Below are 13,839 nucleotides of genomic sequence, written 5' to 3' on the forward strand. Positions count from 1 at the left end.
GCATCCAATCAAATACAGATGCAAAAACAGAAACACATTTATTCAAACATTCATAGTCTCAGTTTTCATGTTTATAAAATGAAAACTGCTAACAAAATAAAGACTTCTATACTGGTTTTATAAGAATGAATTAGATAATCCTTGTCAGGCTCTGAACAAAGAATCTAAGAGAGACTAACTGTTCAATAAATGGCCAGGCCAGGCGTTGGCGGTGCACGCCTTTAATCCCAGCACTTGGGAGGCAGAGGCAGGCAGATCTCTGTGAGTTCGAGGCCAGTCCGCTCTACAGAGGGAGTTCCAGGACAGCCTCCAAAACAATACAGAGAAATCCTGTCTCAAAAAACAAAATAACAACAACAAAAAAAATAAATGACTTACAGCTTCTTTATTATTCACAAGACATGGTTCTTTTGGTTCATTTGTTTTGCTTTGTTTTTTGAGACAGGGTTTCTCTGTGTAACCTCCCTGGCTGTCCTAGAATTTGCTCTGTGGACCAGGCTGGCCTCAAACTCACCGAGATTCTCCTGCCTCTGCCTCCTGGGCATTGGATTAAAGGCGTGCGTCATAACCTTCTGGCACAGTACACAGTTCTAACACATATATCATTTATGACACTTTGGTGAATCTACCTTGGTATCTGCATTATTAATTCTCAGCAAGCTTTTGGAAAATTGTCAAGCTCCAGACTCGAGAAATTGCTCGGTGGTTAAGATCATCATTGCTGCTCTATCCAGCACCCACATCAGGTGATTCACAACCACTTCTAACTCCAGCTAGAGGATCTGACACTGCTGGCTTCCATGAGCACCTACATCAGTATGTACATAGCCACCAACATATACACATGATTTAAAAAAATAAAACATCTTTTAGGAAAATTGTCAAGATCCTTAATATCATACCTTACCTAAAAATAATGCTGACAAATTTCACTCAAGTCATTATGATTGCCCAATATCAAAACTGTAACCTGACTGAAAATACTAAACTTTAGTTGTAGGCCCACTTTCTATATAACTCTACAAAAGGCATAGAATTAAGTTAGTAGAAAGTATGCAAGCTATATGCCAGGACCATAGGGACCATAGGGATTCTGACAATAATTAAGGCAGAAATAGAACTAACCCAAGTTAGAGTTTATATTTTGCTAACAAAAGCAACATAATGCTACAATAGGAGACATACACAAACAAAATTACAATCTGTGCACTAAGAAGAAGATATAAGATATCTGATGTGATAAGTGGAACTTTAAAAAAAAAAAAAAAAGGCACTATCTATCTTTTCCGAGACAGAGTCAGGGAACCTGGAGCTGCCTGCCCATTTTGACTTGAATGGCTGGCCAGCAAGCTCCCAAGAACTACCTGCCTCTGTCTTAGAAGCTTCCTACATTTTTAGGCTTACAGGTATATGCAGCCATACTCAGATTTTATAGAGGTGTGGGGATCAAAAATCGAGTCATTATGCTTGTTCATCAAGCTCATCTACCTTTGAGCTATCTCCCCAGCTCTGTTCTGAATATTTCTGACCTACAATTGGTTGGATCAGCTGAAAAAGACAGGAAAATCAAGGGCTGATCACATATAGTACTTATGAAATGTCATAAGCTCTGTTGCATTAGCAATGCCAGCCTTCCTAGTCTGTTAGAGTGACAGTGCAAACAATTTTGAAAAGAAGAACAAGCTGTAAACTGAGAGCTCCACCAGACCCATCAGCAGACAAGGCAGACACACTGCAATGGGGGAGGTCGGCCTCATTCTGTAGCAGTCAGGAGGAACTTAATGGTTTGAGGGTCTCCCTAAAGCTTCTACATGGAAGTGAGATTGACAGCTGATAGCCTTTTGAGAGGTGACTGGATCATAAAGCTTCTAACTCTACAATGGATTAATATATTATTAATTCACAGCTGAATACACTAGTAGAAGTTAAGGTCTGGTTGGAAGAAGCAGGTTTGGAGGTGGGGATTCCCCGAAAGGGACAGCTTGTGCTGAACTTTTCCTAAGATGAGTAGCTCTAGTCTCCTTGTTACCACAAGGTTCCTCCCCACAGACCCAGGAAAGTGGCTCCGTGTGCACACACTGCAACTATAAGCCCAAATATTCTTGAAGTTGTTTTTCTCAGAAACTGACTAAATCCTTCTGATAAACAGTTTAAGTGCAGGCACCAAAAATATTAAATGGAAAGAAGCAGTACTTCCTCTTACCAGTCTGATGACATGTAGATATTTTCCTAATATGTAAACAAAATTAACCTATCACTCACTTTTTTCATGAGGACCTTATATTAAAAGCTTATGTATATATGTGTATATATACACATATATGTGTAAGTTTTATATCTAAAACAAAAACTTTAAAGAAAGCCCAAATCTCATCTTTCTAAAACTATTAGTCTCTTTTACATTATTTTCCCAAGTATTTTAAAGAGAATAATCAGAAAGCTTTTCCTCTCCACACTATATGGGTCTGACAGGATTTAAACCAAATAAACCTGATAGCAGTAATGTTTTATTAGTATTGACTGTTCCAAAACCAAAAGAAAATTTCTTTGCAGACTTTATATAAGACAATTCCAAAATCTGCTTTACATTTGATCTCCAAGGATATGCCTAGACATGAGATGGAGTGCCCTGCACCTATTTTATCTTAGTGACTACCTTAAACAGTTACTATTTTTCCCTATGCCATTTGACATTAGCTAAATTCAAAAAAAATTTTAATGTAAATAAAATGCCATATATATTCAAGCAAGAAAACATCAAATTGTATTATTTCCTTAAAAGGTAAAGAAAATTTTACCTGAAATGTTATCATAATTAGTCTGCCTTTCTCTCTCTCCTCCCCTCCCTTTTTCTCCCACTTCCTTTTCAGTACTGTGGATTGAACCAATGGCTTTATGTACGCTAAGCAAGTGCTTTACCCCCACACTATGTTCCTAACTCCATAAAATAATCTTAGAGTGACATACTGTTTTGCAACTAGTAAATAATATTTTGCAACATGTGCATATAACCTACACAGATTTTCCCTAATATTTTACATATTCCCTAGATTATATGCACTATATATAGCAAGTGTTACAGTAATTTCAACATGTTTTTAGGAAAGGTTGGCAAGGAAAAAAAGTAAAAAAAAATGTTTATTACAAATGCAATGTTGTTTTCAATGCAGTTGGTTGAACCTGAGGATGCAGAATTCATAAATACAGAAGGACATGTATACTCCTCAGTATTCTCTGAGGAAGCACATAAACACTATCAATAACCTTTTATTGTGTTTCTAAATCAATTTATTTAAAACTTGCTGATGCTACCCTTTCAATTATCACATTATAAGTCTCACAACATTATGGGGATTTAGCTGCTGACTATTTAGTATACATCTAAATTCCCCTCGTTCACAAGATTTAGCATGTAAAACTGCCAAGAAATGACTGGAATATATAGGAAATCATTTAAATGTCAGACCTCCCACTCACAAACTTCAGAACTATTAAAACAGCAAATCTTCTTTCTAACCTTGAAATATAAAAGACATTATCTAATAAGGTATTTTTTAATCCAAAGTATTTAATAACTGTCCACATAAAACACCTTAGAAAAAAGATAAATTTATATATAAAAGAAATAAAATAATTTTGCATTGTGTTTCTTTCTTTTTTTTTTTTTTTTTGGTTTTACAAGACAGGGTTTCTCTGTATTGGTTTGGAGGCTGCCTCGCCTCAAACTCACAGAGATCCGCCTGCCTCTGCCTCCCAAGTGCTGGGATTAAAGGCGTGCGCCACCACTGCCCGGCTGCATTGTGTTTCAATACCAATTCAATAGATGAATTCAGCTATCAATTACGTGTCTGTGGTAGAGTCACAAGACGTATGTACCACTCGACTTCTACCGGCTATGTGTCTATACCCATCTTCAACCCAAATAACACACTCATGTTTTCCCATAGTAAAAACCTACCTTTGAGGTTCTTTGAAGCTGATCACCAACATATGTTTTACGAAACTGATCCAAAAACCAGAGAATTGCAAGTTCTATTTTTTCATTGGTGTAGCGAGGCAATCTGGCATCCATTAAAGATATGAGCTGAAAAACGCTTTCCATGAAGAAAAAAAAAAAAAGCTGTAATACAAATTCTCAAAGAAACAATACTGAGGTATTTACTACAAACATATAATCACTCTTAAAAGTGAGAAAATATAAAAGCATGTCCAGAAAATGCTATTTAAATAATCTGAAATCCTACCTCTGTAAGACACAACTGTTCTAGATCCTCCTAGTCTTTAGCTATTAATATAAACCTCCTACAGGTAAGCATATACATACTATCCCACTAAAGGTTATATATAGATGTATGACATATACATATAAATATATATACAGACATAAAAGTAAATATTCTTGTATTTTTAGTAAAAGGATATAAAATGTATGGTTATGTTCTTTACTTTGTATTTCTAAATATTTCAAAATCATGACTCAGTTCTTTAAAATTAAGAATCGTATCTATGAAGTTACATTCAGTACTCTGTTAATGAATTATTAAAATTTTACCTAAAGCATATGAAAATATTGACAAAAAATTTTTTAAGAAAACCAAGCTGTGGGGCTGAGAGATTGCTCAGAGGTTAAGAGCACTGGCTGCTCTTCCAGAGATCTTGAGTTCAATTCCCAGCAACCACATGGTGGTTCACAAACATCTGTAATGAGATCTGGTGCCCTCTCCCGGCTTGCAGGGACACATGCAGGCAGAACATTGCCTACACAATAAAAATAAATAAATAAATAAATAAATATTTTTAAAAAAAGAAAATCAAGCTTTGAGTGCACAAGATGTGGTAATGGAGGTTGAACGTAGGAGGTCTTGTATACACCAAACAAACATTCCACAATTTATACCCTCTTTTTTTGCATTTCATTTTGAAAGCAAAAGCTAGTTTGAATTCAATCTGCAGCCTAAGCAGGTCTCCTTTCTGAGTTGCTGGGACTCTAGAATTGTATTATGAGGTTCATTTTAACCATTTTCAATACCAAAGTATTAACTGTTATTAGTTGTCACAAAAATGATAAATTTTCAATTGATTATAATTTAAGAATATCATTATCAGTAAATTATAAGTGAATGGAAGATTAGGACAAATTTCTTAACTACTTCTATATAAAATATAATTCTCAGTCTTGCATTTTCAATGAAGACATCCTTGAGCACTACATATTTTTATGAAAATTTCCTAGTGGGAGATAGTTAAGTACCTTGCATTAACAAATTCAATACATCATGTCAGTGGAGAGGGGGTAATATTTGGTGTGACTGAAGCAGGGTTTCCCTGTATACCCTAAGCTGGCCTTATACTCATAGCAATCTTACCTCAGTCTCCCAAGTACCAGGACTAGAGATGATCACCACCAAGCCCAGACTAATAAATTATGATTTTTTTTATTGAGATGAAATGATTGAGGTCTCACCTAGCCCTGATCCATCTTGTTCATTCTCTGTATGCAACATAATTGACTACATAAAAACATATTTTATATATACATCTACACAAAGATACATGTAATATTCATCCCCAGATTCAACTTACAATCCTACATTTTAAATTAATTTTAGTAAAAAGTATAGAACTTAAATAAGTTCAAGTAACTTCATTAAATAATTTTTGGATGTTTGTTTTATTGAGATAGGGTCTTACTCTAGCCCTGGCTGGCATGGAACTCATAAAGAAGGGTCTGGAACATACAGAGATTCACCTGTCTCTGCCTCAAGTGCCTTCACTAAAAATTTAAATTCAGGTTACAAACACATAGTTCCGAGTACAAAGAAATGGATTTTGGATTCCCTTGGAAACCTAATTTAATAAGTATTCATTAAACCAACAAAAACTATGTTAAATATGTATTAGGTGTTCAGAATCCAAAAATAAAAAAGGTAAGTAAATATAGCCTCATTCTACAGAAATTCACAAATAATACAATTAACACATAGAATAATGAATGCTAAGTTGTATAAGAAATGCAATAAGGAACTAACAAGGATTCCTAGTATCCTGGAATATAACAATGTAAGAAAATATACAAAAAGGGGACATAGACATTTAGAAAGAGAACAAAAAAATTGCTAGTTTCAATGAAATCTTGAAATTTTGCAGGTAAATGGATGGAACTGAAGAAACTATCCTGAGATAACCCAGTGACAGAAAGACAAGCATAGTATATTCTCTCTCTCTCTCTCTCTCTCTCTCTCTCTCACACACACACACACACACACACACACACACACACACACACACATATATATATAGATATATATATATGGATATCATGCATAGAGCAAAGGATTACCAGCCTACAATCTCTACAATCTACCAGAGAAACTAGGAAACAAGGACCCTAAGAGAAAAATACATGGTCCCCGAAAAAAGGGGAAAGGGACAAGAACTCTTGAGCAAACTGGGAGGAGGGGAAGGAGAAATAGGAAAAAAGAGAAGGAGAGAAGAGGGGGAGGAGAACAAGAGGGATCAGGAATACTGATACAGGGCAGGAATAGAGGAGAGCAAGCAAGGAGATACCTTAATAGAGGGAGCCAGTACAGTTTAAAGAGAAATCTGGCACTAGGCAAATGTTCAGAGATTCACATAGATGATCCCAACTAAGAATCTAGGCAGTAGTGGAGAGCCGCCTTTGATGCCCTTCCCCTATAATGAGATTGATGACTACCTTAATTGCCACCCTAGAGCCTTCATCCAGTAGCTGATGGAAGCAGAAGCAGGCACCCACAGCTAAGCACTGAGCCATACTCCTGGAATCCAGTTGTAGAGAGGGAGAAGGGATGAATAAAGGAGTCAAGACCATGCTGGAGAAACCTACAGAACCAGCTGACCTGACTTAGTGAGAGCACATGGACCCCAGTCATAAAGTTGGGAAACCAGCATTGGACCGAACCAAACCCTCTGAATGTGGGTGACAGTTAGGGGGCCTGGGCAATCTATGGGACCTCTAATAGTGGAACCAGTATTTATCCCTAGTTCACAAATGGACTTTGGGAGCCCATTCCCTATGGAGGGATACTATTTCAACCCAGATACATGGAAGAGGTCCTAGGCCCTCTCCCAAATGATGGGATGAACTTTGATGATCCCCCATAGGTCTCACCATCCTTGGGGAGCAGGTAAGGGGGGATTGGGGAGGTTGGTAGGGAGCATGGAAGGATGGGTGGGACAGGGAAGGGGGGGTATAAGATTGTTTCTAAGTAAAAAAAAAGAAAAACTGTTGAGGAAGAGTGGCTACATGTAGCCTAGGGGAAATTCCTATAGAAGTTCCTCAGTAATATGCTACTGTATGTTGGTTCTCATCATGCATGGCAGTGTTCTATAGTTATTGAGAACACTGGAAATACAGGGTTAGCTCTTGTAAGCCACTGGTCATATTCTGTCAATGCATTAACTTCTTGCTCTGCCTACTTCTACTCAGAACTTAACATACATCATTAATTTGCTAGCAAGGAACTCCCAGTAGTAAGGCTGTGTCTGGAACAAAGTTTCCCACATGTTTTCTCTGAGACTCACGACAGCCTTCTTGTGTAGAAACAATGAACATACTTCAACAGTATACTCAGGCCATTTAAGCAGTGAAAGAAAGAACAAAAACATGACAAATGTGTCAATGAGAAGCCTGCAAAAGCACATTGATTTTTATTGCAGGCAGTGAAACCAGAAAGCAGGAAGCTATATTTTTACACTCGGCTAAGAAACTGAGCAACACGAAGTCAGGATTTTTTTTTTCAAACCTTACGCATGTTTGCAAATGACAGTAAAAGTACTATGAGAATTAATTTGACATTTATAAACTAATTTATCACAAAGTCACAAAACAGCAACCAGAGCAATAAGAGTTAACAAGTATCTTCTCTTATTTTCTCACCTATTTTTTCCTATGCCTAATTCTCTGAAAAGTACAACTTATCACAATACCCTAATAAAATATCAGCTCATAAGTTCCACTTAACCTCATTTTCTAGGGGATGTAGGTTAGTAAAGAGATAACCCTTATTTAAAGTTAAATAGTTTCATTTTTTAGAGAAAACATGAATTTTCTTCTAATGAGCAGGTAGGTATCTGCTCTGTCCTATGACATATTACTTTTCTAGAAATAGTGCCAGAATTGCTTAATGATGAAAGTTTAAAATATCAAAAGGACAATAACAGAAGCACCTGATTTCCACTTTACTTTGTAAAATACAGAGGCATTTTACAAAGGCCCTAAACAGTTGATATTCAAGTTAAATTTGTGTAATAAATAGTTAAGTCTTGGTAAAAGTAAATACATTTTTGTATATTCAGGTTCAAGTTTTATCTTTTTAAAAATAATATCTTGCTGGGTGGAAGTGACTCACACCTTTAATCTAAGCACCCAGGAGGCAAAGGCAGGCGGATCTCTGTTAGTTTCAGACCAGTCTAGTTTACAGACCGACTTCTAGAACAGGCTTCAAAACTACACAGAGAAACCGTATTTCAAGAAACCAAAATATGTATCTGAATTAAAATATAATTAGAGATTCAGATCTTATTAATAAGACAATACACAGGATAAAAGAATATGCAATGAAAAAAATTCTATTCACAATTACAACACATTTACCCAAACCTTAAAAATATATTTAAGACTGCCACTGCGGCTTCCATCCTGGAGGCAGCTGGAGCCAAGGTACTCTAGTTTCCTGCTCCACCACGGGACTAGAACTAGAACGGCTGCCTGTGCTTGGGGTCCACCTTTGCATCTTCCATCCCCAAGAGCGGGAGCCAATGCTCCCTAGTCTCCTGCTCCACCCACTGGTCCAGGTAAACTAGGGCCCATTTCCAGGCCGCCTGCCAGTGCTTAGGGACTGCCACTGCATCTTCCATCCCAGCTGTGGAAACCAACTCACCATGGTATCCTACTCCACCCACGTGACTATCAGGGCCTGTCTCCAGGCCACACTCCTGTGCCTGGGGTCTACCACTGGGGCTCCCATCCATCCCAGTGGGATCCAAAGCACCCCAGCATCCTAGTCCATTTCTCCACCCAGGAGACCAGGAAGTAGAGAGCTACCATAATACTGGACTTGCATACACCGACCAGAAGGTAACCTTGGTTCCACACCCACCAGGAGAGGAAGAGGCACCTCCTGGAACCCACTGCAAGAATAGATGGGAAGGAGACAATATAAAAACACAAGGAGCAACAGAAAAATCAACATGACACCGCCAGAGTCCAGAGACCCTACACCACCAAGGCTGGAACAACCCAACACAAGAGAAAGACATTAAAAACAACTTTAAAAACACAAGGAGCAACAGAAAAATCAACATGACACCACCACGGCTGGAACACCCCAACACAAAAGAACCAGAAGAGAAAGACTTTAAAAACAACTTCATGAAAATGATAGAGGCCCTCAAAGAAGATATGAGAAAATCCCTTAAAGAGATGGAAGAAAAAACAATCCAAAAAATGCAAGAAATGGAAGAAAAGACAAAGCAAAAATTGCGAGAAACAATTCAAACAGTACAAGAGCTGAAATCTGAAACAGAAACAATAAAACAAAAACACAGTCTGAAGGAATGCTGGAAATAGAAAAGCTGGGAAAACGGTCAGGTACTACAGATGCAAGCATAACCAACAGAATACAAGAGATGGAAGACACAATCTCAGGAGTTGAAGATACACTAGGAGAAATAGATTCATCAACAAAAGAAAATTGTAAGTCCAAGAAATCCCTAACACAAAATATCCAGGAAATATGGGACACTGTGAAAAGACCAAACTTAAGAATAATAGGTATAGAAGAAGGTGGAGAAACCCACCTCAAAGGGCCAGAAAACATATTCAACAAAATAATAGAAGAAAACTTTCCCAACCTAAAGAAAGGCATGCCAATGAAGGTGCATTAAGGTTACAGAACACCAAATAGAGTGGACCCCCCAAAAAAAAATCCCCTCAACACCCCAAACATACAGAACAAAGAAAGACTATTAAGAGCAGCTAGGGAAAAGGCCAAGTAACATATAAAGGCAAACCTATCAGAATTACACCTGACTTCTCCACGGAAACTATGAAAGCCAGAAGGTCCTGGATAGATAATCTACCAACATTAAAAGACCACGGATGCCAGCCAACACTACTATACCTAGCAAAGCTTTCAATCAATATAGATGGAGAAAACAAGATATTTCATGACAAAACCAGATTTAAACAATACATATGCACTAGTCCAGCCCTACAGAAAATTCTGGAGGGAAAACTCCAACCCAAGGAAGTTAACTACAACCAGAAAAACATAGGCAATAGATAATCCCACTTTACCAACAGGCAAAAGCACAAGTGGTAGAAATCCACACACAATTCCACCACCACCAACCATTCCAAAACAAACAAGAATGAGCTACCAATGGTCATTAATTTCCCTCAGTATTAATGGTCTTAGCTTATCCATAAAAAGCCACAAGTTAGCAGAATGGATTCAAAGACAGACTCCATCCCTCTGCTGCATCCCAGATTCAAAGACAGACGTTATTTTAGAGTTAAGGGTTGAGAAAAGATTTTCCAATCAAATGGACGCATGAAATAAGCGAGGGTAGCAATCCTAATATCTAAAAAATTAGACTTTAAACTAAGATAAATCAAAACGATGAAGGAGGTCCTTTCATACTCATCACAGGAGAAATCAACCAAGATGAAGTCTCAATTCTGAACATCTATGCCTCAAATACAAAGGCATCCACGTTCGTAAAAGAAACATTACTAAAACTCAAAGCACATATAAAACCTCACACACTTGTAGTGGAAGACTTGAACATCACACTCTCACCACTAGACAGGACCACAAGACAGAAACTCAACAAGGATACGAAAGACCTAATACAAGTTATGACCCAATTGGGTTTAACAGACATCCATAGAACACTCCATCCAAACACAAAAGAATATACCTTCTTCTCACCTCTACACGGAACCTTCTCAAAAATCGACCACATACTTAGCAACACAACAAACTTCAACAAATACAATGGAGTAGTACTCAGCTGAAAAAAATAATGGAATCTTGAAATTTGCAGGCGAATGGATAGCACTAGAAGAAACAATTCTGAGTGAGGTAATTCAGTCACAAAAAGACAAACATGGTATGTACTCACACATATATGGATTTTAGATATGGATCAGGGGAGTGTCAGCCTACAATCCCAGTGCCAGTGAGTCTGGGAAACAGGGAAGTTCCCAAGAGAGATGCATGATACCCCAGAGAAGTGTAATGAGCCAAGAATTCCTGAGCAGATTGGGAACCCCAGACTGAAGGCTGAGAGGCCAACAGGGGACTGATCCAGAATCCATGAATGTAGTGTCAGTGAGGAGGCCTTAGAAATCTCTGGGGCCTTGCGTAGTAGATCATTGTTTACCATGGCGTACAAATGAACTTTGGGAGTCCATTCCAAATAGAGGGATTTTCTCTCAGCCTGGACACATGGGGAAGGGCCTAGGTCCTGCCCGGATGAAATGACAGACTCTGGAGATCCCCCCAAGAAGGGCCTCACCCTCCCTAGGGAATGATACAGTGATTGAGTGAGGGGCTGGAGGAGGAACAAGGGAGGAGGGGGTGAGAGAGGGAGCTGGGATTGACATGTGAAGCATTCATGTTTCTAATTTAAATAAAAACATATATTGAGGGGGAAAAAAGAATATATTTAAGCTGTGTGGTGGTGGCACAAGTACTTGAGAGACCGAGAAAGACAGATCTCTCTGAGTTCAAGGCCAGGATAGTCTACAGAGCTAATTCTAGGACAGCCAGAGCTGTTACACAGAGAAACCCTGTTTTGAAAAAACAAACAAAACAAAACAAAAATAAGAATATATTTCAGAGCTGTTACGGCAGCAGCATCAGGTAAACAGGCCAGCTTCTGAGCCTGTGCTCCAGTGCCTGCGGATTGCCTGGGAACTGCACAGAGCTTCCAATCCCAGCGGGAGCCAAGCACCCCAGACTCCAGGTCTTCTCTCCCACCAACGAGACCAGGAAACCAGAGGAGCCAGGGAGACCAGGGGAGCAGCTGTTCCGGCCACAGGATCAGGTACAACAGGATCCAGCATAGGGTCCAGGGGACCAAGTAGGAGGCTAAGCGCCTCAGATTCCTGTTCTTCTTCTCCACCCACGGGACCAGAACGAGGACAAGGAATAGAAGAACCAGCAGATTATTGGACTTGCTAGCACCCACCAAAAGGGAACTCTGGTCCCCAGACCAGTAAGGGGCTCTTTCTGCACCCAGTAGAAGAAGAGATGGGAAAGAGACAATACAAAAACACACTCAGCAACAGAAAAAAAAAATGACACCACCAGATTCTAGAGACTCCACACCAACAATACTCCAACATTCCAATGCGAACGAAGCAGAAAAGAACAACCTTAAAACCATTTTCATGAAAATGAGAGAGGCCCTAAAAGAAGATATAGGAAAATCCCTCAAAGAAATGGAAGAAAAAACAAACCAAACAATGCAAGAATTGGAAGAAAAAACAAACCAAAAAAATGCAAGAATTGGAAGAAAAAACAAACCAAAAAAGGCAGGAAATGGAAGAAGAAACGAAGCAAAAAATGCAAGAAATGGAAGAAAAAACAAACCAAAAAATGCAAGAATTGGAAGAAGAAACTAACCAAAAAAGGCAGGAAATGGAAGAAGAAATGAAGCAAAAAATGCAGGAAATGGTAGAAAAAACAAAGCAAAAAAATGGAAGAAGAAACTAACCAAAAAAGGCAGGAAATGGAAGAAGAAACAAAGCAAAAAAATGCAAGAAATGGAACAAAAAGCAAACCAAAAAATGCAAGAAATGGAAGAAAGAACAAACCAAAAAAATCATAAAAGGCAACAAATGGACGAAAAGACAACCTGAAAATTGCAAGAAGCAATGCAAACACTGTGAGGGTTGAAAACTGAAATAGAGACAATAAAAAAAAAAACACAATCTGAAGAAAGGCAGGAAACAGAAAAGCTGGATAGTACAGTCAGGTACTATCGATACAAACATTACCAACAGAATAGAAGAGATGGAAGAGAGAATCTCAAGTGTTGAAGATACACTAGGAGAAATGGATTCACCAACCAAAGAAAACCTTAAATCCAACAAATCCTTAAGACAAAACATCCAGGAAATATGGGACACCATGAAAAGAGCAAACCTAAGAATAATAGGTATAGAAGAAGGAAAAGAAAACCACCTCAAAGGGGCAGAAGACATATTCAACAAAATCATAGAAGAAAACTTTCCCAACCTTAAGAAAGACATGCCAATGAAGGTACAAAAAGCTTACAGAACACCAAATAGAGTGGACCACAAAAAAAAATCCCCTCGCCACATAATAATCAAGACCCCAAATATACAGAATAAAGAAAGAATATTAAGAGCAGCTAAGGAAAAAGGTCAAGTAACATATAAAGGCAGACCTATCAGAATTACACCTGACTTCTCCATGGAAACTCTGAAAGCCAGAAGGTCCTGGACAGATATTCTACCAACACTAAGAAACCATGGATGCCAGCCCAGACTACTATACCTGGCAAAGCTCTCAATCACTATAGACGGAGAAAACAAGATATTCCATGACAAAACTAGATTTAAGCAATACGTATCCACTAACCCAGCCCTACAGAAAATTTTGGAAGGAAAACTCCAACCCAAGGAAGCTAACTACAACCAGAAAAACATAGGCATTAGAGAATCCCTCTCTACCAACAGCCAAAAGAACAAAGGGGTGAAATTCCACCCATAATTCCAACAACAACAACTATTGCAGATCGAAGAAGGATGAGCAATCAATG

At 38.4% G+C, this 13,839-nt stretch overlaps 1 protein-coding gene across 2 annotated transcripts in view; it reads right to left on the reverse strand.

Annotated features, from left to right (window-relative positions):
- The window catches only part of Ranbp17 (RAN binding protein 17), a 323,547-nt gene that overhangs the window by 237,722 nt on the left and 71,986 nt on the right, over positions 1-13,839 (reverse strand). For both annotated transcript variants that reach the window (XM_040748431.1, XM_040748430.1), the window contains exon 14: positions 3,959-4,094. In XM_040748431.1, the coding sequence (XP_040604365.1) occupies positions 3,959-4,094 (136 nt within the window). The remainder of the gene's footprint in view (positions 1-3,958; positions 4,095-13,839) is intronic.

Source organism: Mesocricetus auratus, unplaced genomic scaffold (assembly GCF_017639785.1).
Source record: "Mesocricetus auratus isolate SY011 unplaced genomic scaffold, BCM_Maur_2.0 Super-Scaffold_100007, whole genome shotgun sequence".
Lineage (NCBI taxonomy): Eukaryota > Metazoa > Chordata > Mammalia > Rodentia > Cricetidae > Mesocricetus > Mesocricetus auratus.